Below are 26,013 nucleotides of genomic sequence, written 5' to 3' on the forward strand. Positions count from 1 at the left end.
TAACAGTCTCCTTCTCCAATTAAACAGTATAGTGTCCAAAATAAACAAAAGGATTTCCGGCTATTCTCTTGATCAGTTTTGTTCTTTAAGAGTTGTCCCAAATAAGTGGCTGTCCGGATTAGCCGATGTCCCAATTAACCAGAGTCCACTGTCTTTCTGCAAAGTTAGCAATGAGCCACTGAGGCAAGTTAAGACAATCTGAAGCACTCTGAGGAGTGAACTGGTTAAGATGCTGGAGTAACAGGAGAAGTTCTATACCATAGGTCAGGAATATTGGATTGGACATCACCACAGTAGCTGGGGCATTTCAATTCAAGCAATTAAGTAAAACATGAGTAAAATAGCATGGAATCCAGCCCTTCAGCCCACTGACATCAATCCTACACTAATATAATTTAAATATTTCAAAACTAGTCTTGTGAATTGTGGCCTTGAAGCCCCCCAGACTGTTGGACAAAGCATAGTATCTTCTAGGAAAGAAGATCTGCTGCCCTAATCCCAACTCCGTCTGGTCTATGCCTGCTAAACACTGCCTAATATGAAACCAGTCAACCTAATCTCATCACAGGACTGTCCTTTCATCTCAGGATTCATTCAGGTGACCCTCCACTGCAAGTATATCCTTTGGTAAGGTGATCCAAAACTGCATACAACACACCAGTAATGGTCTCACCAAGGTGCTGTCTAATTCTAAGGTGTCCTCAGAGATCAGGTTACCACAGATCAAAGCAAATCATACACCATGGCCAATGTGGCTGGATGTTGTTTCTGCAGCAATCTCTCTCCCTCCCTCGCTGGTGAGAGAGAGAGCCTGCCTGAGATAGCAAGGTGTTGGGTTATAGACTGTAGTTTCTGATAGCATCTAGGTCAAAGCCTCTTTGGAAGCTTTCACTATTGCTTGCATGGTGGGGGGGGGGGGGGGGGGTGAAGCGGTGGGTCGAGGCTTCTCCGCCTTTGCATGTGAGGGGCGAGGGGGTCTTTGGGGTTCTGATTGTTCCTGTCATCCATTCTTTGGGGTTTCTTGTTTTGTGGGCTTCTCTGTGAAGAGTAAGAATTTCAGGTTGTATGCTATACTGCATACATTCTCTGATATTAAGTTGAACCATTTGAAGATTGGCTACAGGGACCTCAACTTCACTGGCCACAAGTGTGCAGTGTGAACAGAGCACTATCTGAGGTTATTTACAGTGGCAGTATCTCCTGTCACCAAGATGCCACCCGATCTATGGCAAACCTATTGTATGCCCTACCCCTTTCAGGCTTAGGTGGAATAATTACTGCAGGAACGAAAACAGGAGAGGGTGCTGTTAAGGGCCTGCACAGTCGGTGGGCAACCCTGCTTTTGTAGTAAGAACAGAAAATGCCAGTAACATTCATCAAGCAGCATCTGCGGAAAGAAAATCAGTTCTGTTTCAGATCTGGTGTCTTCTCATGCATACTAAGAAAGGGAAGGAGCAAGCTAGTGTGCTATAGGTAGCCGACAAAGTGAAGGAGGAGATGGGGGTGGGATGAAAGGATTATCTCTGGTAGGGTGAGACCAGATGATCTAGCTTGGCGATTAAGGGGGTAAGTTAGAATAAACTTCTTTGTATTTTTAATGTTGTTGATGGTAAGGCTGTGGAACATGCACAGCAGGTTAGATTGTACCAAAAAAAATTGAACAAATTAATAGCAGATAAAAGACCATTTCTGATGCAGAGAGAAAGAAAATGTGGGCATCTGCAGAATTTCTCATGTTTACGAGGTCTCTGATGCTGGAGAATTTTGTATTGAGTCCTGTAGGCTACAGAGTTCCCAATGGAGGTCATTCCTGGATCATCTCAGGTTCTAAAGATCAGTTCCAGCTTTGCAAAAGGTCCCAGGTAATGGAAGATCTTCTAGGGCTCCTAAATTTGTCCTCTTAAGGACAGACATTTGTTCACAGCAGACCAGGCCTAATCAGCAGTATTGGTGAGACAGCCTTCAAGAATGTCTATCCCACAGCACACTTATGTTGAATGTGACTGTCTGAAGCACGGCTTGACATCTCACCAAGTCATGAGACCATGATTAGCTCTTCCAAGTCTCCATAGTGTCAGCCTGCATGGGCACACTATCACATGACCTCTTGGCTCAAAGCCCTCACTTCCACACGTCCATCACCGGTCACTCGATATCTCCATCCTGCTGGAGTCCCATCTTCCCGAGCAATTGGGGAAAAGTAGCTCATTAAACCAATAGGATGTTTCTCACCCTGTTAATCAAATGGGAATTTTCCCCCTCCCCAATATTTAACAGCAGCAAACACAAATATAAAAGAGGTCCTCTTTAAATTAGCTACATTTTGTTGTCTTGTTGTCATGATGTTTGTTACTCTTTGCAGGGAGCCTGGGTGGACCCTGAATAGTTGGCAACCGTCATCCAAGACATCGTTCCAAAGAAAACAAGATGCCAGAGAAGAGCAAGAAAATCCACAATTATATAATTGAATCACAAAATGGGTGACATTCTGTGAAATCAAGAAAACAGTTTATATAGTTCTGTGCGAGCAGAGCAGGATATGACTCACCATGGAGATCAGAATGAAGTCACACACAATGTGTGGCAAAGAAAACAGTAGATGGTGAAAGTTGCAAATAATGAAGGCAGGCAGACCTTTCAACCACTCTGGCCCGTTCAGGCCCTACTCAGCTAATCTGACCTTCAACCCCCATTTCTTGGAATTGTTACAGTATGGAACGTGGCCCCCCATTCCATTGGAATTACTTTACTATTGCCACATGTACGACCAGGCTGAAAGACAGTTTCTATTTCACTATTATACTATAGAAAAATCCCCTAATATAAGGTAGACTCTTGACTTAACAATCTACCTTGTTGTAGCTTTGCACCTCATTTTCTACCTGTACTGAACTTCCTCTGTAATTAACTCTTTACGTGGCACTCTGTTATTGCCGTTTCCTTGTCCAGCCTTGACGTAACGATGTCACGAAATGAACTGTATGGCTGACAAGTAAAACAAAGTTCTTCCCTGTAACGTGTGATGATAATAAACTGATTTGTTTAAATGTGTTGGGATACAGTGAAAAATCTTTTCTTCGTATGCTATTTATTCCATGCACATTTACAGTGGACTCCGGTTAATTAGGACACATCGGGACTGGTACATTTTGGCCCAATTTAGCGGCTGCCCAATTAGCCAAAGTTTCATGGAACTAATTAAGAAGGTATAAAAAAAGACAAACTACCGTTTAACTGAGTAACAGGTTACGTATTTAAATGAAACATGAAACAAATTAGAACACACCCTAGCCCTCTACAGTACTATAAGATTGTGTATTAGTTCCTAATAGTAATCGACGGAGGCATTTATCAGGTGTATGCTGCTGTGGTCTTTTGTTGGTGATGCACCATCAATAACTCTCCGAGACGTGAGGCGAGATATCGGCTTTTATTGAACTGAAGAAATAACAAGCAGCAATTGACCACCATACTGCATCCTGGAGACTGAGGGCCGGGCTCAGGCCTCAATCGCCTTTATACCGGGGTCTGTGGGAGGAGCCATGGTCCGTGGGAGGAGCCACAGGAGCAGTCAGCAGGGGGGGGCGTGTCCAGACAGGTATATGTAGTTCACCACAGTTGATAAATTAAGTCATCTCCACAGGACGTGCAGAAGAGATCTACAGTGAGATCCAACGGCCAAGAACGCGGTTCTGTGAAGAGTGAAGGGCAAAACGAGGCACAGCAGAAGTCACGGCCATCCACAGCAATGAAGGAATATCCCTATTGTGATGACTACTCGTACCACTGCACACAGACTTCTGAGTGTTGAGGGAGTGGAACTGCCCCAGTCCAGCGGCTTTCCCACTTTAAAAGCTCTCCCACACAGGTTTTCCTGTCAACGGACAACCCCACCAAATCACCAAAATTAGCATAGACATCTGGTGCAGATAATGGACTGCCTTCATACAATTTTCGATCAGCAACACACACAAAATGCTGGTGGAACACAGCAGGCCAGGCAGCATCTATAAGGAGAAGCACTGTCGAAGTTTCAGGCTGAGACCCTTCATCAGGACTGACCGAAAGGAAAGATAGTAAGAGATTTGAAAGTAGTGGGGGGAGGGGGAAATGCGAAATGATAGGAGAAGACCGGGGGGGTGGGGGGGATGAAGCTAAGAGCTGGATAGGTGATTGGCGAAAGTGATACAGAGCTGGAGAAGGGAAAGGATCCTTTCTTTCTCCCGAGGCCTCCCGTCCCATGATCCTTTCCCTTCTCCAGCTCTGTATCACTTTCGCCAATCACCTTTCCAGCTCTTAGCTGGTTTTTTTCATTTTGGTTTTGTTCCTCAAGAGTTGTTCCAAGTAAGCAGCTTACCTGACTAATTGCTGGCTCAGTGAACTAGAATCCACTGTAGACTGGTGTAGTAAAAAGAAAATGCGGAACACTGAGTTGCAGTTCCAGAGAGAGTGTAGCGCGCATAGACAAACTAAGGGCATGCCTCAGAACAAGGTAGGCTGGCTGATTAGAGTTCAAGAGTTTATCTTTTAGCATATGAGAGTCTGATAGCAGTAGGGTAGAAGCTGTCCTCGAGTCTGGTAGTGTATGCTTTCAAGCTTTTGTATCTTCTGCCCGTTTGGAGAGGAGAGAATGACCAATGTCCATAATTAGGTTGCCTTCCCAAGACGATGAGATGTGTAGACAGAGTCAGAGTCTGTGTAATGGGCTGGGTTGCATTCAGAACTCTTCAGCAGTTTCTTGCAGTCGTGGGCAGAGCAGTTGTTATATCAAGGGTGTGATGCATTTGGATCGGATGTTTTCTGTGGTGCATCTATAAACATTGGTAATGAGTCACTGGGGACATGCTGAATTTCCTCAGAGTTCTGAGGAAGTAGAGACGCTGTTATGTTTCTTGACCACAGCATCCACGTGGCTGGACCAGGAGAAACTATTGGTGATATTTACACCTATTAATTTTCCATCTCAGATTTGACTGCTCAAGAGCATCCATTTGCCTTTGACCTACATCATCTAACACTCTCACCTAATAAATATCCATCCATTGCAGCCTCGGAAATTTTGAGAGCCCTTCAGAAAAGAATTGACGATTTCACACTCACAGACATCAGAAATGATACTCCCCCACCTCCGGTGCAATCTATGTGGAGTTTACATGTTTCCCCTGCATTTCTGGTATCCTCCCAAAGACATGTGGATGGGTTAACTGGTCACCATGTATTGCCCCTCAGTATAAGTAAGTGGCAAAAGAATGCCAAGGGAGGTGGTGGTCATGTGCAAGAGAATAACTCAAAGGGCTACCGAGAAAGGAGAGGATGGGTCAAATGGAAGGATTGGGTCTGGTGGGATTACTCTGCTACGGGTCAGCATGGGCCTATTATGCTGAATGTCCTCATTTTCCATCATGGGTATCAATCAAGTTTTAGTTCTAGTTCCATCTCCCTTTGGGTACCCCACCACAGGAAATTGTTCTCAGTCTTTTCTCGACCTTTTGAACCTGATGTCACTTTGATGAAAGTGTACTGCCACTCTGCCAGACCCAGGAAGACCTGCAAACATTGCAGAGCCAAGCTGCTGCACATGTGGCTTTAGACAAGTTAATGATTTGGGATGGGACATTTTATCTGTAACAACATTTATAACAAAGAGGTTGATAGTTTGTCCCGATGCATGGTTTCGACCCAAAATGTCAACGGTTCCTTCCTTCCCACAGACTGAACTCAACCCACCCAGACTGTGTCTCCGTGTTCCTAGTTTATAATCCATAGGGAAGGCCTACTTCTAACTCTCTCACCCTTAATTTTCCTGAATCGCTTGTCTCGACTTTTGTAATGCTTCGTTAGGTGCCAAACAACAGGACTTACCTGGGATTCCAATGGCGCACAATGAAGGGTAATAGATTTTCTGTACGGTGACAAAGGGATCAGACAGGCTGGAAGTCATATCTGGCAGGCAGGCAGCTTCCCTCTTCAGGAACTACTCAAGGCACTTGATTCACTGAAAGGAACATGATTCAGTGTTAATGCAAGGTATATAACGTTTGGATCCCAGCAGCTACACAGGCTGAGGCTTGCGCAAAGAGATACAAACTTAAGCCTTGTTTTGTTTTCAAGTCTAGGTGCAATCAGGAATAGCATCTTAAGTTCCTAAAGTGGATGAAACAGAGTTAAAAGTCCTGGCTGACACCTTTCTTATTTTTAGTTGTACCTCCACTGACTCAGTGATGGGCCCTCTGTTAGTATTCCCCCTGATGGCTGCATAGTTGACCAACTATTACTCTGAGCAGCAAAACTCTTACGCTGCCTGCAAGTTGCGTCATACTTTAATTTTTTTTTGTGTAATAAGGATACTCTGAATACTCTGTAACACTGCTGGAACTTGAAACCCTGACAATGTAAATATGCAGAAGCTTTAAAATGTTGTGGCATGTGCATTATTGAGAAAAATGATGGTTATATTCATTGACACATAATTAATTACATGGTATCTCACAATTATATTAACATAGATTTCAAAATTATATTAACACTATATAAGAGAGAGTTACAGCTGTGTTAACAAAAGGTACGCGCGTGTGAGTATTTCAGTAACTGTGTGGCCACGCACCCGCTCAACTTAGAGGGAATACTTGTCCATTATGTGCCCTCTGAGTGCAGCTGTGATATTGTCCCTGATTTATAGTGCAACTACCCCCCCCCACCCCACCACTGCTTTACCTCATTCTCTATCTTTCCTAAAACATCAAAACCAAGGAAGATCAAGCAACACACAGAAAACGTTGGCTCAACAGGTTAGGCAGCATCAATGGAGGGGAGTAAACAGTCGACGTTTCCAGCTACGATTCTTCAACAGGACTGGACAGGAAGGTAGGAAGGGTTTAGAAGCCAGAATAAGGAGTTGGGGAGGGAAGGAAATACAAGCTGGCAGGTGACAAGTGAGACCAGGTGAGGGGGAAAGATATAAAGTAAGAAGCTGGGATGGAATTGGTAGAAGAGGTAAAGGACTGAAGAAGAAGGAATCTAATTGGAAGAGACAGTGGACCATGGAAGAAAGGGAAAGAGGGCAGGAACCAGAGGGACCAAATGCACGGTTTGATGTTTAATGCTCTGTGTGTTATTTGTTTCTTGCTGTTTGTGCAATTTGTTCTTTTTTTTTCACATGTCTGATGGTCTTTTTGTGTGGGGTTTTTCTTTAAACATTTCTAAGGTGTTTTTTTTTGTGTTGTAGCTGTCAAGAAGACGAATCTCAGGGTTGTATCACAAATAAGAGAAATTCTGCAGATGCTGGAAAGCCAAGCAAGACACACAAAATGCCGGAGGAACTCAGCAGGCCAGGCAGCATCTATGGAAAAGAATACAGTCTATGTATTGGGTTGAGACCTGTAGTGTCTTGCACAGGACTGTATATCAAAGGGGCAAAACTCCAACGTGTTCTTCCTATGTCAATAGAAAGGCTATTGACTCACAGCTGTCTTAAATAGATAGATAGATAGATAGATACTTTATTCATCCCCATGGGGAAATTCAACCTTTTTTCCAATGTCCCATACACTTGTAGTAGCAAAACTAATTACATACAATACTTAACTCAGTAAAAAATATGATATGCATCTAAATCACTATCTCAAAAAGCATTAATAATAGCTTTAAAAAAAGTTCTTAAGTCCTGGCGGTTGAATTGTAAAGCCTAATGGCATTGGGGAGTATTGACCTCTTCATCCTGTCTGAGGAGCATTGCATCGATAGTAACCTGTCGCTGAAACTGCTTCTCTGTCTCTGGATGGTGCTATGTAGAGGATGTTCAGGGTTTTCCATAATTGACCGTAGCCTACTCAGCGCCCTTCGCTCAGCTACCAATGTTAAACTCTCCATTCCTTTGCCCACGACAAAGCCCGCCTTCCTTACCAGCTTATTAAGACGTGAGGCATCCCTCTTCTTAATGCTTCCTCCCCAACACGCCACCACAAAGAAGAGGGCGCTCTCCACAACTGACCTATAGAACATCTTCAGCATCTCACTACAGACATTGAATGACGCCAACCTTCTAAGGAAGTACAGTCGACTCTGTGCCTTCCTGCACAAGGCATCTGTGTTGGCAGTCCAGTCTATCTTCTCGTCTAACTGTACTCCCAGATACTTGTAGGTCTTAACCTGCTACACACATTCTCCATTAATGATCACTGGCTCCATATGAGGCCTAGATCTCCTAAAGTCCACCACCATCTCCTTGGTCTTGGTGATATTGAGACGCAGGTAGTTTGAGTTGCACCATATCACAAAGTCCTGTATCAGTTTCCTATACTCCTCCTCCTGTCCATTCCTGACGCACCCCACTATGGCCGTGTCATCAGCGAACTTCTGCACATGGCAGGACTCCGAGTTATATTGGAAGTCTGATGACTCCAAAACACGTAATGTTAAATTTTCATAGCAATGTTTTTTAAACTTCATCTCTGAAGATTTGTTTTCTCCCCCACACCCTTCTGTACCACAGTTAAGCATTTGCTGTGCATGAAGAGGAAGACATTGACTGTTTCCACAACACGTTGAAGAAACGGGAGAAATGACAACATTGCTGCTTCAAGCACTTTCCCTCTTTGTCATTTAGCATGCTTCAGGAATCAGAAACGCAAAGTCTTCAGTCTTGTCTTGGAGCTCCCTGACTCATGACCTCCTGAATCCAATGCCTGCTTTCTCTTGCAATTCTCATCCTCTGTTATATTGAACAATGAAAGGATTCTCATCTTTGGTGACTGCAATATTCATATTAATAATCTGAAAATTGCAAACTCTATGGTTGCGAATTCACAAGCTTACCAGACGGCCCAGATCTCACCCAGCAGGTCACTGAGCCCACCTATCAACTTGGAAATACATCTAACCTAGTATCAGAAAAAGGGTTAAGTGGTATTAATGCCTCTGTCTGATACCACTCTCTGATAATTTTTTGTGTACTTTCCACTGCCCTCTGACCTGGAACCAAGACCACAAAATAAATTACAGTTTAAGAAAAAAATGGTTTCTTGATGCTGCAACACAACTTAAATTCTCAGAGGTGACTAATTTATCTGTCCCATGTGACCCAATCTGCTCATTAACTGAAGTGGTTGATTCTCTCAACAATAACTTCGCAAATATATTAAGCACAGTGGCCTCAATCAGGGCCAAAAAGGAACCACTTCATACAATATTAAACAATTCTGTCCACAAACTCAAGAGATCACACAGAGAAGCTGAGAGAAAATGGAGGGAAATTGGACTTGAAGTCTATTAAAACGCTTTCAGGGAAAACTAGACTACATTAACACTTTGCAAGACGAGTCAGTTTTTCCAAGATTATTACACAGAACAGTGATGATTCAAGAACATTGTTCTCAACTTTAAACTGACTGCTGAACCCTGCCCCACCCTACGTTCTCAGTTAGGCATTTGCCACAAAATGTGAGGAATTCATAATATTTTTATCAACAAAATAACTTCCATTAGGGAGAGTATAGCTGCTGATCCTGGTAACTTCTGCAGCCAACCTTCTAAAAAGATGGGAAGCATGCAACAATTTACTAGTATTTCCAATTTGGAACTCAATAAAATTGTAGCAAAGAGTAAATTGTCTACTTGCTGTCTCAACCCTGTCCCTACCACATGTTTTAATGTCTTTTTTAAAAATAGTGTTATCAATTCTCTTAGGAAAAGTATTCATACATACCTTGGAACTGGATGTCAAACCCCTACTTAATAAAGCCAAACCTTGATAGTGAGGTACTAGCTAACTACAGGCCTGTATGAATCTTCCCTTCCTGAGCAAGATTGTTGAGAAAGTCATTTCAACCAACTCAACAACTTTCCGAATGAGAACAATATTCTAGAAAAGTTTCAGTCAGGTTTTAGATCAAACCACAGCATGGATACGGCCCTTACCAAAATGGACTGCGTCCTTAGGCTCAGCACAAACGTCAATAGAGTCTCAGTTCTCATTCTTCTAGATCTAAGTGCTGTTTTCGACACAATTGACACAGCATTATCTGAGACTGCCTTGAGAACAACGGTTGGTAACTCCGGTAGTACCCTTAATTGGTTTTGTTCATATACCTTAGAGAGAAATTTGCTTTTGAGTGACTTGGAGGCCAATTTTCTAAGAGATAGAATGTATGTTTTGGTGTTGCTCAAAGAAGCTGTCTGGGTCCCTTACTCTTCTCCTATTCATGCTCCCCTTAGGAGAGATAATTAGAGAACATAAACTTCTCTCTCTCTCTCTCTCCTTCTCTCTCTCCCCCCCTCTCTCTCTCTGTCAATGTACATTCGTGTTTATTTCTGCACATGTATAAGTTATGTGCAATTTATGCTGATTTTACTCTGTTCATCACATGTGTAATGCACTGTGCTTTTGCTAATAATGGGAATGCAGATGACTGGCAATTGAGACTGACAATAATAACACCCCCATCTTCTGCTATGGCTACAGTAACCAAATGGATGAGCAATAATTTCCTAAATGACGATAACACTGAGATACTTTTGGTCGGTCTCAAAGCCAAAAGCGATAAAACTCCTTGATAAACTTGGTAACTTGGCTCCCCTTGTAAAACAGAAGTAACTAGCCTGTGTGTTATCCTTGATTTAGATTTGAATTTAAATTCCACATAAAGTGACCTGAACAGCACTTCTACATCAAGAAATATTGCAAAGGTACATCCATCTCTGTCAGATATTGATGCTGAGAAACAAATTCACGCTTTCATATTGAATAGACCAGATTGCTGCAATGCCTCTTTTTCCTGACTTACCGACAAACTTCAACTCATTCAGAACACCACTGGTAGACTTCAAACTCAAACCAGCATCCCTCACATACTAGCTACTCTGCTTGGCTGTATGTAATTTTGTTTTAGAATTGATTTAAAAGTTATCTTTCTTGTTTTTAAAGCTTTTAATGGTTTGGGACTGGAGTACATCACATAATCATTTTTGTTTTATAATCCTGCCCAAATTCTCAGGTCTTCTTCTGCCATTCTCTTAAATTTAAACAATCCCCCTCAAAAGATAATTGGTAGGTCAGCTCTTTTGATCTACACTCCTAAACTGTGGACTTCAATACCTAAAACTATAAGGGATGCAGACTCAGTTGACATTTTTCCATACCAGCTCACTTTTTATTTAACTTCCCTTTTAACTAACATCTTTTGGTCTTGTATTTTCATGTTTATTTTCATTATTTATTTCATTTTCATACTTGTACTTTTATCCCATTGTGAAACACTTTGAATGACATCATCTGTATGAAGAGTGTTGCATAAATAAAGTTATTATTATATACATAAACTCTTCATAAACCCTGGCTGTTCTCAGTTTAAAACAACTCATCAGAAACAAATCTCATTTAAGAAAAACAGTACCATGTGCGTAAGCACCATTGCTCAAAAATAACATAGTTAACAGAAGCATAACTTATTGACATAGTCTAGTGAATGGAAGGATGCATCATTAATGTAACTTGGTTAAGAGAAATTTATCAGAAGCCTGGTTAAAAGACTTATTATCAGCTAATATACTTAACAGCAAGATAATTTATCACCTAATCTAGTTAACAATCAAATTACAGCTTCACAATTCCTTAGCTAAAAGCAGGATAATTAATACACAGACCCTTGTTAATAGTGGGACACATATCAAACTAATCTAATTAACATCTTAAGAATAATCAATCTGACTTAGTTAACAGTAGCATGCTTTATTAGTGTTACCAACTTAATGGCATTACCAGCATTGTCTAGTTGGCACTGGATGCATGGTCAGCATCTAGTCTCTTTTACAGTAACATACATTATTGACCTAATCTACAGTGAATGTACAGTAATCATACAATAACTTATTTTTATCCTCCTCACATTCTCATTTCATTTTAAAATCTTTTTTATTAATTATTATTGAAGATTAACAAAAAAAGATACATTAAGTCAATATGTCATTATGTACAATAAGGAATTAAATTAGCAAATAACTGATGAACAAAGCTAAGCAATATATCAATAATAAGAGAAAATAAAGCGTTAAGAATATTTTTTTGAAAGAAAAAGAAGGAAAAAAAAGAACCCCTACTAACTGAAAAAAAAAACAAAAAAGAAACCCATTGGGAGCACAACCCCGGAGCTATACATCATACAAATTTCCAAAAAAAAACCATCAACCTGCCAACTCAAATCCACTTGAAGAAAAATCGGAAGGAAACTATATTAATTAATTCAAATCAGATGACAGTAGCAGGCGAATGAACCCCACCTTTTCTCAAAATCAAATTGAGGATCAGAAGTTCGACTTCTGATTTCCTCCAAGCTAAGGCATGTTCACATTCCTTATGTTCTCATCCACTCCCCAGATCCTGGTGGTGGCTTGAATGATTATTCATTTTCATCCTTCTGAACATGAGCACAAGTACTGCTCATTGATGACTGTTCAGAGACATTCGTTCTGAACACAAGTGTAACAGAGAATGAAATGGCTGTAGGCAAACATTTTAATTCCTTTCCCATTCCCTTTCCGACGTCTCCATCCGTGGCCTCCTCTTGCGCCAAGACGAGGCCATCCTCAGGGTGGGAGAGCAACATCTGGGGAGCTTCCAAACTGATGGCCTGAAAATCAATTTCTCCTTCTGGTGAATGAAAATCAGCCCCCCTCCCCCATGCTGACCTTTTACTTCTTCTCACCTGCCTATCCCTCTCCCCTCCCTTTCTCCTGTGGTCCACTCTCCTCTCCTATCAGATACCCTCCTCTCCAGCCCTTGACCTTTCCCACCCACTTGGCTTCACCTATCACCTTCTAGCTATCCTCCTTCCCCTCTGATGCACCATCAATAACTCTCGGAGACAGGAGACGAACGATAGGCTTTTATTAGCTGCAAGAGACCACGATTAGCAGCAATAGACCACCACGCAACATCTTGAAGACTGAGGGAGGAGCAGTGCCTCCAATCGCCTTTATACAGGGGTCCGTGGGAGGAGCCACAGGAGCAGTCAGCAGAGGGGCGTGTCCAGACAGGTGTATGTAGTTCACCACACCCTCCCCCACCTTTTATTCTGGCATCTTGCCCCTTCCCTCTCAGTCCTGAAGAAGGGTCTCGGCCCAAAATGTTGACTGTTTATTCATTCCCGTAGATGCTGCCTGACCTGAGTTCCAGCATCTTGTGAGTGTTGCTTTTGATTATTCTTTTATTCTCTCCACAGCTCCCACTAAAATTGACCACTTCCCTTGATACTAGTCAAGTTTATTGTCATTTAACTATATAAATGTATATATCATCAATAACCATATCAGGTGTGTAGAAACAAGACAGTGTTTCTTCGAACCAGGGTGTAAAGCACAGTAGTACACATAACACACAATATCTTATGAAGGATAGAATCTACAGATGAATCAGACATAAATAACAAACTAAAGTGCATTAATATTAAATATTGTAAGGTACAGAACAGATTAAGCAGTGACACTTCGAATAAGATGCAGCCAGGAGATCTGAAGCCTAACAGCCTGGGGGAAGAAACTGTTTCACATCCTGACCGTTCTTGTGTTTATGCATTGGGGTCTCCTGCCTGATGGTAGAAAGTCAAAGAGGATGCTGGATGGACGGGTGGGATCCTTGATAATACTAAGGGCCCTGTGTACGGAGTGCTCCTGATAAATGTCCCTGAAGGATGGTAGGGAGACCCCTATGATCCTCTCAGCTGTTCTCACAGTCCTTTGTGGGGACTTCTGGTCCGATGCTCGGCTGCTCCCGTACCAGATGGAGATGCAACTTGTCAGGATGCTCTCCATGGTGCTCCTGCAAAACTCAGTTAAGGTTAACTAGGAACAATTTACAGTGGCCAATTAAGCACATCAGCTCCCATGTCTTTGGGACGAGGGAGGAAACTGGAGCGCCCAGAGGAAAGCTGTGCGGTCACAAGGAGAAGGTGCCAACTCTACTGATTTGGCACAAGACGTCAGAATAGTACTGTGGTGAACTACATATACCTGTCTGGACACGCCCCCCCTCTGCTGACTGCTCCTGTGGCTCCTCCCACAGACCCCTGTATAAAGGCGATTGGAGGCACTGCTCCTCCCTCAGTCTCCAGGATGTCGTGTGGGGATCTCTTGCAGCTGACTGAGCCTATATCTCGCCTCACGTCTCCGAGAGTTATTGATGGTGCATCAAGTACCTACTTCAACAGGATTGTGAGGCTCTGCTCGCTCTGCCACATCAAAACGTGCTTTGGGACCTCCTGAGCCAATAAAGAGTGGCAGAAGCACTTGTCTACTCGCAGAAATATAACTACACAATCTGCAAAGTCACTTACTGAATGGGGACGTCACTAGGTTTAATGGCTGTCTCCAATCTCCTTGATAGGATGGGGGTGAGCCACCTTGTGTTGTTGCCAAACATCCTGATGAAGGTGGTTCTACCGTGCTGTCAAAGCAGATACTTTACAAACCTTGGCCAGTTACTGAATGGAACTGGTACAGAGTTCCTTCCACGGCATAAAATCTCAACTTTGTTTGTCAGGTAATGATTTTTAATAAAAGCATCCGGATTGCATTAGAGGCTGATTAGCAACCAATTATCATGCTCATGAACGGAACTGGAGGCTGCTAATTCCAAAAGGGCCTTTGTATAATCCACTGCTAAGTGGTCTGGTTTAGACAGGCACCATAGCATTGAGGGGGAACAGTTTGAAATCAATTAAAGAAAACAGTTAACTTCAGCATCATCTTTTCACAACCTCAGATGGCCCACAGCGATTTACAGTCAACCATTTCCTGAGCTGGAAAAAGCGGAATTAATCCATAGAATCACTCAACAGCAATGTGCCTAGTTAATGTCACCTATCACCACAATAGATCTACAGCAGATGCTATCTCTCTGCACCAGACCATCTGGACAACCAGAGCATGCACGTAGGCTACAGTTTGGCTTTCAACATCATTATCCCCTTAACACTTATCGTCAAGCTCCACCAAGAACTGGGCATCTGTACCTTCCTCTGGCAACTGGATCCTCCACTTCCTCACCGGGAGATCGCAATCAGAGTGGATCGGAAGCATCATCTCCTTCTCACTCACCATCGAGGCAGGAAGCACCTCGGGACTGCACATTTAACCCTCCACTCTGCTCTCTTGATATCTTCCACCGTGTGGTCAAGCACAGGTCCAGTTCCAACTGCTGATAAGACCATTGTTGACAGATCGCCGGGTGATCCAACAACAGCATTGCACTCAACATCAGCAAGACCAAGCTACTGTCTCTGGACTTTAGGAAGGAGAAGATAGAAGAACACACTCCAATCCTCAATGAAGGACCGATGATGGAAAAGATGAGCACCTTTAAGTCCCTGGATGTCAACAACTCAGAGGGCCTATACTGGGTCCAACACATAGACTCAAGCACAATGGTCAAATCTATGTAAGAGAAAGTAGAAACACTGTCTCTCTTACAAGTTTAAGGAGATTTAGCATTTCACTGATGACTCTGACAAACCTCTGCCGATGTTCACTTCGTTTACATCTTGACCTGGTGGGGAAACTCCAAAGCACAGGAACACAGAAGGCTAGAGAGAGTGCTGGACTCAGTCACTACTAGGTGCATGGGTACAGCTCTCCCCACCATCAAGGACACCCACAAGAGGCAACATCCATCATCAGGGAGTCCATCATCTTGGCCATGCCCTCTTATCGATGCTGCCATCAGGCAGGAATCTTCTAAGTTCAACAACAGCTTCTTCCCCACCACCAGTAGGTTCTTGAATAGCCCTGTAAGACCCTAACACTGTCTCAGATTATTTTTCTTTTTTTCTCTCTCTTTCAATGCACATTGGTGTTTATTTCTGCACGTGTATAAGTTATGTGCAATTTATGCTGATTTTACCTCTGTTCATCACATTTGTACTGCACTGTGCTTCTGCAAGCAAAAGCTAATTTTCATGGCATTTATACTCTTTCTATGCATCTATATGATAGCAATGAACTTGAATTTGTCAAAGTGCAGATTGATTGAATTTTCTACAAATGCGATATTAAAAAATGAACAAACTTGGGTTGTTTATTCCGGAGCGACAGAGGCCGACAGGAGAGCTGATAGAAGTTTATAAAATTATGAGGGGTATCGATAGAGTAGGGAGCCGGTATTTTTTCCCCTAGGATTGAAAGAGTGACCCGAGAAGTCGTACATTAATGGGAAGAGCAGGAATGTTCAAAGGAGATGCCCAGGCCAAGTTTATTTTCTACACAGAGTATGTGGGTGCCTGGACTGTGCTGCCGGGGACACTACTGGATGCAGATACAATAGAGGCACTTTTTATTTTCGGTATTCATTGAGATGCAGTGCAGAATAGGCCCTTTTGGCTCTTCGAGCCTCTCTGCCCAGCAACTTCTGATTTAACCCTTACCTAATCATGGGACAATATATAATGACCAACTATGCCTTTGAATTGTAGTAGGAAACCACACCTACACAGTCATGGGGAGAACGTAGAAATTCCTTACAGACAGCAGCAGAAAGAGGCTCTTAGATATTAACAGTTGAGAAAGTAAACTTATTTTCAAAGTATGTTATGTCACCATTTACTACCCTGGGATTTATTTTCTTGTGGGCGTTCATAGTAGATACAAAGAAACACAAATAGAGTTAATAAACAAACTACGAACACAGACTTAAAGATGGATAAACAATGACTGCATAAAACAACCATGCAATTACAAAATAAACAAATAATAATTACAAACAAATAGATAGAAAATAAATAAATAAACAAACAATACTGAGAACACGAGTTGTAGAATCCTTGAAAGCGAATCCACTGGTTGTAGAACATTTCAGTGACGGGGCGAGTGACACTGGGTCAGGAGCCTGATGATTGAGGGGTAATAGCTGTTCCTGAACCTGGTGGTGCACCTTCTTCCCAATAGCAGCAGCAAGAAGAGAGAATGGCCTGGATGGTGGAGATCCTCGATGATGGATCCTGCTAGCTTGTGGCAGCGTTCCTTGGAAATGTCTTCAATGATGGCGTAGGGCTTTTCCTGTGACGGACTGGGCTGTATCCACTACTTTTTGTATATGTAGGGAACGGAGGGATGTGGACCATGTCCAGACAGAAGGGATTAAGTGTCACTGGTTTAATTAGTTCAGTACAACATTGTGAGCCTGCTGTTCTATGTTCTATAATAGCTGCCATTTATTTATTGAGATACATTGCAGAACAGGTCCTTCTGGCCCTTTGAGCCCCACAGTCCAGCATCCCCCAACTTAACGCCAGCCTAATCTCAGGACAATTCACAATGACCGATTAACCTACCAACCGGTACGTCTTGGGACCGTGGGAGGAAACCAGATCACCAGGAAGAAACCCACACGGTCACGGGGAGAACGTACAAACTCCTTAGAGGCAGCTTTAGATAACAATGTTCTAAATAACCAATGTCCAAGAGAGTGAATGGGGTTAACACTTCAATTCTCTGGGGGGGGGAGGGGGAAATGGACACTCCCCGCCCTACCCCTATCCGCATAACTCTACATCGAGCAGTCATCATTGCACACAGCATTCTGCATCGAACCTCGCGGTGACCTATCCTGTCAGTACGCCAGGGATTGGCCAAAAATGCCCGGACAGTTCTATGTATGTTTGTGCATGGCCGTAGTAACACACTGCACCTGAATGAACCCAAGAGAAGCTGCCCTCTCAGACTGGTGCCTGTGGAAAATGCACAGTGGTTCTCTAATTGACTGTGTACCTAATCATTGCTGCTGCCCTGCTGATGACTGTACTCCAGGCTTGGTTGAATTATACAATTATTCACAGCAAAGAAATTCCAGAGATATGGACAAGTCATATTTTCTCAGAAAACTGTCTGTAGAGCCTACAAACATGATTAAGGCAGAGCCAACAGCCTTGTACAAATCTATTAATTCTTTCTGATGTGTAACTGAATCACAAGAAAACCAGGGAGTGTGGAATACTTGGATTTCAACAATTTGACACGGGAGGGAATCCTGGGGAACAAAGGGACCTTGGTCTCCGGGTCCAAATACCCCAGAAGATGGCAGCACAGGGAGATAGGGTGGTGATGGTGGCACACAGTATGCTGACTTTCATTAACCAGAGCTTAGAACATATGGGCAGGGAGACCTCGATACAGCCTTATGGACCAAGAGCTGGTAAATAGGATTAATACAATTAGCCACTGTGTCAGCATTGACACGGTGAGCCCAAGAGCATATTTCTGTGTGCTGTCCAGCCCTACGGCCACGACCAACAACTAATAAACTAGATACAAAATACCTCTGACTTCGGCCAAGTAAGAAAATGTGCTCACTGCTCCACCTGGCAAGGCTCTCCTACTCTGAGGCTCAATGATTTCATCCAGTACTGATCTTCACTTTAAAGTTTCTTTTCCATCTCTCTCTAACTCTTGCATCTGTTTCGCTCATGCATTCTCTCTCCTTTTCCTGTTTCTCTCTCCTCTGCTCCCACAACCTCCCTTCACCATCCCACGCTCTGCCCCGTCTCCTTACTCTCACCAGACATTCCCTGCCATCCTTTCCCTCTCCCCATGCTCTCTGCATCCTTCTTTTTTACTTTTTACCTCCCTACTCTTCCCCTTCTTCCCTCCCGCACCGAATGCGCTCGAAGTGCATCTCTCTCTGCATCCTTCTGACTTCATCAAACTTCTCCAGTACAGGGTTCCCAATCTTTTTTTATGACATGGACCCCTACCATTAACTGAGGACCCCAGGATGGGGACCCCTGTTCTAGTCTCTCCATCACTGCCCTCCGCTCTTCTCTCCCCTGATCTACAATCCCCTCTCCTTCACTTCATTTTCTTCTCTGCCCCATCATACTTGCCTCTCCTCAATCTCTTCCCTTCTTTTTGCTCTCTCCAACCCCGCTATTAGCCCCCTCCCTCTTCCCCTCTCTCCACTCACCCACTCCCCTCCCCAGTCTTCCTCCATCTTCTCTCATCCAATTGTCAACACATCCTTCCTCTGCCTTCGACATTCTTCTCACTTCAATTCATCCCCCCTTTCTGCCCTCTCTTCCCTCTCCACCCCGGTCCCCCATTTCTATTTCCTCCATGTAGCTGCAGCCCTAATGTATTATTTTGTTCCACCCTCTTCAAAGGAATCATTTAACTGAGAGTCACTGCTACAGTTCTGACACATCCACTTTGAAATCCGTTTCCTACACGTCAAGCGGGCTTTTTTTTTGGTGCCCTAAACTACCTAAGTGAGTTCTGCTGTGAAGTGATTCGATTTGGGTGATGAAGAATCTCTAATTTACGTCTGATTAGCCATAACAAGATCGCACATATACCTTCCTCATCCAAGGCCTCATTACCTTGAGAAGGAACAAAGGAGTGTATGCCCTGTGCTAAAGTCCGATTAACATGGGGCATTTTATCCCAGATGATTTATTTGCTGCTGTACCTCTTGTCAGATGGAAAGTTATGAAGCTGCTTTGTCACTAGGCAGGGAAATAAAATGCTGGAAGCACAAGGAGCCTGATATTAGAGCTTGAGTTTTAACAAGTTGGTCCAGGATACACAGGGCAACCTTATTACTAAAATGTATCATTTAGCTGTCATCTGTTTGCAAATAAATAAGATATTCTCTCCCATTTTATTACAAAAATTCGCTCATTGGAAATCAAGGTTTTGATGGTGGTAAAATGGTAATCACTTCATGTTCAGTCTATGTGACTCTTGCTTATACAGTTCAGTAAGGGTAAAGCAGACAACGTTATCAAAAGACCATACCCGGCCTGGAGATTCTCTCTACTCTACCCTCCCAATGGGCAGAAGGTGCAAAAACCTGAAAGCATGTTTCCCCTGGATCAAGGACAGCATCGATCTCACTGTTACAGCACAGTGCTGGTCTCCTAGTATAATAGGAGACCTCACAACCTACCTTGTAGTTTATTGTCTGCCTGCGTGGCACTTCCTCTGTAACTGTAATAATTTACCCTGCGAATCTGGCCGAATACATGACAAGAGCTTGGGCTATTCTTGCAATACTGCAGTCCCACACTTTAAAATCTGACGCCTTAGGGGCTGACGTGCACTTGCCCTTATCAGATGAGATCGCAGTATGTTGTTTGTTCCTCTCGCCGGGCGGCAACCTGGTCAATTCTTTAGTATTTCCTTTTTTTTTTTTAAAATATGAGGCTCAATGTTGGATGGATGGAAAATGTGCAAGGAGCCAGCTGGATTCAAACCCAGGACCACTTGCCTTGAAGTCAGATGCAGATGCCACTATGCCACCACCAGCTTTTAGCATGTTGGTAAAGGAATTAAACATAAACAGCAAGTAGCCTAACCCAGACGTACAATAGGATTCAGTAAGGATCAGTTTGATTATCATTAACAAATGCTAGCACGACCATTTTGCTGTACATAGCAGTGCAAGAACAGTTAATTTACCACAATGCAACATTTAGATTTTTAGCATTTAGCTATAAGAATTTAAAACCAGCAAAATAATCACATTCGTTCAAAAGCAGATCAGACAAAATATATTGCCCCTTTCACTGGATCTATATGTTGCAAGGCATAATGTAAAATTCATCGGTTTAATCTTTTAATCGACGTTGCTGTTTTCCAAATGGCAATTACTGTGTGTCAATCCCGTGAAATTCATCGAATCAATCAAAATTGTGCTGCAAAGGAAATGGAAATGCTTATACTAAATTAACTTTAGGAACACCATTTATATCTGAGATTACAGTTAGTTGGATTGGGTTCATTACTAACAGAAAGTGCTGTTCATTTCTGTTGAGGAAATTAGCTCTTAATCCAAGTTGCATTCCTGCAATTCATCTCCAGGCACATAAAGTTTAATTAAAACCTCTTCTGCAACTCCACACACAAAAGCTTCCCCCCCCAACCCCCCTCCGCCGTCTCTTCAACAATATTCATCCCATCAAATGTTAATGTGATGCGCTGTAAGGGTTCACTGCTAACGTAATGGTTTTTGGAATGTTCACTGCTGAAGTAATGGTTTCTCTGTAGCAGCAATGTTTGGGTTATGACTGGAGGTAACAGGACTGTGGATGCATGTTGGCCAATCAGGATTTTGTTGCCCTGTCTTGTGATTCTGGAAGCAGTTGATTTCGTTGCCCAGAGGGAGAAGTTGCGAATGGAGAGGTTTGGTAGTCCGCCGGGGGATGGGGTGGATTTGGAGTGGGGGTCTGAAGGTCGCCGACGCTCGGAGGAGACCAATGGTGGAAGGAGGACTATTGAGTGATCTCCAACTTTGTGCACAGACTGTTTAGTAATATTTGGGCCCTTGTTCTTTTATATTTTGTTTCTCTATGTTACATATGGTCAAAATGAGAGTTATAAAGTTCAATCGTTTAATCGCATATTGTGTGCTGCTTGTTATTTCAGGGTGCTGATTTGTAACATCACGCAGCATCCACCCAAACAAGATTTATTAAGTTTGGCCGGGCATGGGGTTATCACCCCCTGTATTAAACCACTAGGCGAAGCGAGTGTTACAATTGATTGCACAGAGCAATTGTCTCACTGGGGCGAAGTTGGGTTCTAAAAGGTTAAGACAGGACCTGGTGGAAACAGATTGGAAGCAGCTGCTAGAGGGGAAAACACCCAATAGGCGGGAGATGTTTAAAAGCAAATTACTAAGTGTTCACTGTCAGCATGCCTTTTTCCCAAGATAGGGGAGTCTAAAAACTAGAGGCCATAGATTTGAGGTGAGAGGAGAAATAGTTAAAATTACTTGAGTGGAAACTTCTGCTGGGTATGTGGAATGAGATGCCACTTGTCTGTATCAAGAAGGAGGAAGTGTTAGAAATTAGACCAGAAGACCATAAGACACAGGAGCAGAAATAGGCCATTCAGCCCATCGAGTCTGCTCTGCCATTTGATCATGGCTGATCCATTTCCCCCATTCTGCTGCCTTCTCCCTGTAACCTAACTTAATAAGAATCGATCAGCTTTACACTTAATGACTTGGCCTCCACAGCTGTCTGTGGCAACGAATTCCACACAGATTCACCACTCTCTGACTTAAGAATCTCCTCCTTGTCTCTTTTCTAAATGGATGTCCCCCTATTCTAAGGCTGTGCCCTCTGGTCCTAGACTCCCCCACTACAGGAAACATCTTCTCCGCATCCACTCTATCCAGGCACATTAGGGTGGAGAAGAACCCAGAGACTGGTGGGATCAATTCTAGGATGATAAGCTCTTACGGAAATTTTTATTTCTCTATTCATTCACAGATGAGATACCAGCAGGCATGAAAATAGCTAATGTTCCCCCTTATTGAAAAAGAGCAGCAGGGATAGCCTGGAAACTACAGGCCAGTGAGCGTTCCATCAGAGGTAAGGAGATTGCTGGGATGTGACTGATTAACATGGGGTTCAGTGCAGCAGGAATTGACTGTATTGAGGGAGCAACCAAGGAGGTAGTGTGATAGATGTGGCTTACATAGACCAGTACGCCTTTTGACAAGGTCCCACCGGTGGCTCGTGCAGGAGGGTAAGGCACAAGGGATCTGAGTCTTGTTGGCAAAATGCATCCTTGTTGGCTTGGTGATAGGAGACAGAAAGTAGTGGTGGATGGTTGGATTTCTGACTGCAAGTCTGTAATAAGAGGCACTCTGAAGAGATTGGGCTACAACCTTTCCTATATGTTATATATATATATTCTATACAAAAATCTTAGACACACACACACACACATATATATATACACATACATACACGCGCACACGCACACACACACACACACACACACACACATCTAGGGTGCGTCAGACTTTTGCACCGTACAGTAGTAATTTTATGTATTGCACCATACTGCTGTTGCAAAAACAAATTTTGTGATGATAAATCTGATTCTGATATGGGTCTCTATTGTGGACCGTGAGTAGGAAAGGAACAGGAAGAGGGGAATCATGGTTGGGAAAAGAGGAAGGGAGAGGGGAGGGCGCGAGAAGCACCAGAGAGATATATTTGTAACGATCAATAAACCAATTGTTTGGAATCAAATGACCTTGCCTGGTGTCTTGGGGCTGGGTATGTCTGCACCCACACTCCTCCCATGGAGCTCCACCATCGCCTTCCCAACATCGTTTGCTCCCACTAGATTTACAAGCTCGCTCTCTGCTCCACATTGACAATTACGTTACTGTGCAAAAGTTGTAGGCACCCTAGCTATACCTACTGTGCCCAAGACCATTGCACAGTACAGTATAAATGACTTGAATGGCAATATAGATGTCTGAGTAGTAAGTTTACAGATGAGATGAAAATGGTTGGGGGTTGTAGATAATGAAAAAGGTTGTCTCAGGATCCAGTAAGCTATAGATCAGCTGAAAAGTTGAGAGGAATGGTGGCAAAAGGAGGTAGGTGTGAGGTAATGCATTTCGGGAAGTCCAGTTCAGGTATGTGTTATGGAATAAGTAGCAGGAAACTTAGGAGTGTTGATGTACAGTGAGATCTTAGGGCACAAGGCCATAGGTCACCAGAAGTGGTGACACAGATGGATGATAATGGATGAGTCAATTGGCCTGCTTGTCTTCATTGGCTGAGGCACAGTGCTAGCTTCATGTTGTAGCTAGACAGAATATTGGTTAGACTGCATCTAGAGTATTGTGTGCAGTTCTGAACACCCAGCACAGGAAAGATGAGGCAGCAAAAGAGAAAGTGCAGATGAGGCTCACCCAGACGTTGCCTGGAATGGAGGGCTGTAATTGAGGTTGGATAGGTTGCACTCTCTCTGAAATGTAGGAGGCTGAGATGTAGAGGTTTATAATACTATGAGAGGTGTTGACTGGACAGATAGTCAGAAGAACACACAAGAAATGCTGGAGGAACTCAGCAGGTCAGGAAGCACCTACGGAGAGGAATAAACAGTTGAAATTATGGGCTGAGACCCTTCATCAGGACTGCCCTTGTGCAGAATCTCTTGAGTTATAGATAGTCAGAATTTTTTTTTTCTCCAGGGGAATCTAGAACTAGAGGGCACAGGTCTAAGGTGAGAGGGGGAGAAAGATTAGAGATCGGAAAGGTATGTTTTGCACTCAGAGGGCGATAGCTATCTGCAATGATCTGTAAGGGGAGGCAGAAGGAGCTGATATAATGATTAAAAAGCACTTGTCAGGTACTTGAATAGAAAAGATGTAGTGCAGGTGTTCCCAGACTATTTTATGCCATGGACCCCTACCATGAACCGAAGGATCCGTGGACTCCAGGTTGGGAAACCCTAAAGCACAGGGATAATGTGGTTAAATGAGAGGGAAATAGGCATCAAAGTCAGTATGGAGAAGGAAGGATGAAAGGGCTTGTTTCTGTACAACATGATTCTAGGATTCACTACATACAGCCAAGCATAAGCTGTAATTTGGCTCTCTAAGTGTGCATTAAAATTAAAACCATCCTAACCGGGAGTGAAATCAGAGAGCTCTTCTCCACATGAAGAGTGGCAGAAATTGGGAGCTACCTTTTCAAGAGCACAATGAATGGTGGGATAAGGGCTGAGAGGTTTTGAAAGAGGCAGGAAGCAAGCTCCAGTGCTCACTTTGCCTTTTGTACCAGCTGTTCCTTAAATCCTTCTGCTGGTTTGACAGCGTCCACAATCCAGCCCATTGAAATACCCAGATTAAAAACAGAAATTGATGGAAACCCTCAACAGGTCACGCAGCATCTGTAGAAAGAGAATCAGAGCAAATGTTGGTCTCCAATCTGGTACATACCTTTATTTCTCTCTCTCTCTGTGGGTGCTGACTGACCTGCTGAGTGTTTTCATTATTTTCTGATTTTATTTCAGATTTACAGTATTTGCAGTTTATCAATGTTCATATCCAGAGAAACTTTTTGCCAAGCAACAATTCATAGATTTGAGTCACAAGTCCCGATTGGCACAGAATCTGCAGGTGCTTTCTTCCCCCCACCAATCCGAGCTCTGATTTTCCACGTACAAAAATATATCCTGCTATCACTGTTTAGTAGGCCTTCTCTAACTTTTGAGAGTTATCTATATCTGTTTTGATACCCAGACCAGATAAAATGATTTATATGCATCTAATCTATTAGATCAGTGGAATATCGTAAACAACTTCTGTATAATTCTTGTTCCCCACTCCCATAATTTTCCATTTCCAAGGAAAAACAAACTAAGGTTTTGCAAACTGATCTTATCATTTAATGTTTTAGCCCCAATGACATTTTGCTGAATCTGCTCTTTCTGAATGACAGATACTCAGTACCCCAGATTTCCTCTGTTACCGTTCAACGGGGAAATATCTTCCTCTTGTAGTGTGGTCAGCATTCAGATGACCTTTTCCTAATTTCTACGGGCATTAAGACTACTTGAGTACTTAAATATGTCAACTCCCTTTGTCACTTCATCTCTCACAACTTACAAGAACCTATTTATTTTTCTTTTGTCTAAAGGAAAAGAACACGACCTTAACCTAATTAAGTTTCATTCCTCACTCAAAACCTTTCTATGATCCTTACATATTTCTGTATTCCTTTAGCAGGGGAAACAGGAGCACGAGATGGCTATTCAACCCTTCAAACCTGCTCCACTACTCAGTAAGATCATGGTGAATCATCTCCCTAAACGCCCTATTCCCATCCCATCATCAGCTTTGACGTCTTTATCGCTACAACATACCAAACAAAAGCAGGCCAGATGTGATGTTGAACTACACTAAGCTTATTTAATTTTACCCCTCTCATCTTAAATCTGCGCCCTTTACACCTAGACTCTGAATATCTATCCTCTCCATTTGGCCCAGATTCCTTAATAGCGTTCCTAGCCACCTGTCCAAAGGCAATTTAAACAATGTATCTTCCTCTCCCGCCTGTAGATCCCCGTTAACTACCAGCCTCTATGTGAAAAGCCCCTCCCTCAGATCTTTTAATTTTTACCCCTTTCATCTTGGATATGCGCCCTCTCTTGTTATCTATCCTGTCCATGCTCTTTGCGTTTCCTTCACCTCTAGAAGGTCAATCCTCAGCCTCCTGCATT

General features: G+C 43.0%; 1 protein-coding gene across 2 annotated transcripts in view; it reads right to left on the reverse strand.

Moving 5' to 3' along the window:
- The window catches only part of LOC140733092 (probable G-protein coupled receptor 139), a 44,346-nt gene that overhangs the window by 9,160 nt on the left and 9,173 nt on the right, over positions 1-26,013 (reverse strand). For both annotated transcript variants that reach the window (XM_073055927.1, XM_073055928.1), the window contains exon 2: positions 5,863-5,995. In XM_073055927.1, coding sequence (XP_072912028.1) covers positions 5,863-5,941 — 79 coding nt within the window. In that variant the 5' untranslated portion in view covers positions 5,942-5,995. The remainder of the gene's footprint in view (positions 1-5,862; positions 5,996-26,013) is intronic.

Source organism: Hemitrygon akajei, chromosome 9 (assembly GCF_048418815.1).
Source record: "Hemitrygon akajei chromosome 9, sHemAka1.3, whole genome shotgun sequence".
NCBI classification, from domain to species: domain Eukaryota; kingdom Metazoa; phylum Chordata; class Chondrichthyes; order Myliobatiformes; family Dasyatidae; genus Hemitrygon; species Hemitrygon akajei.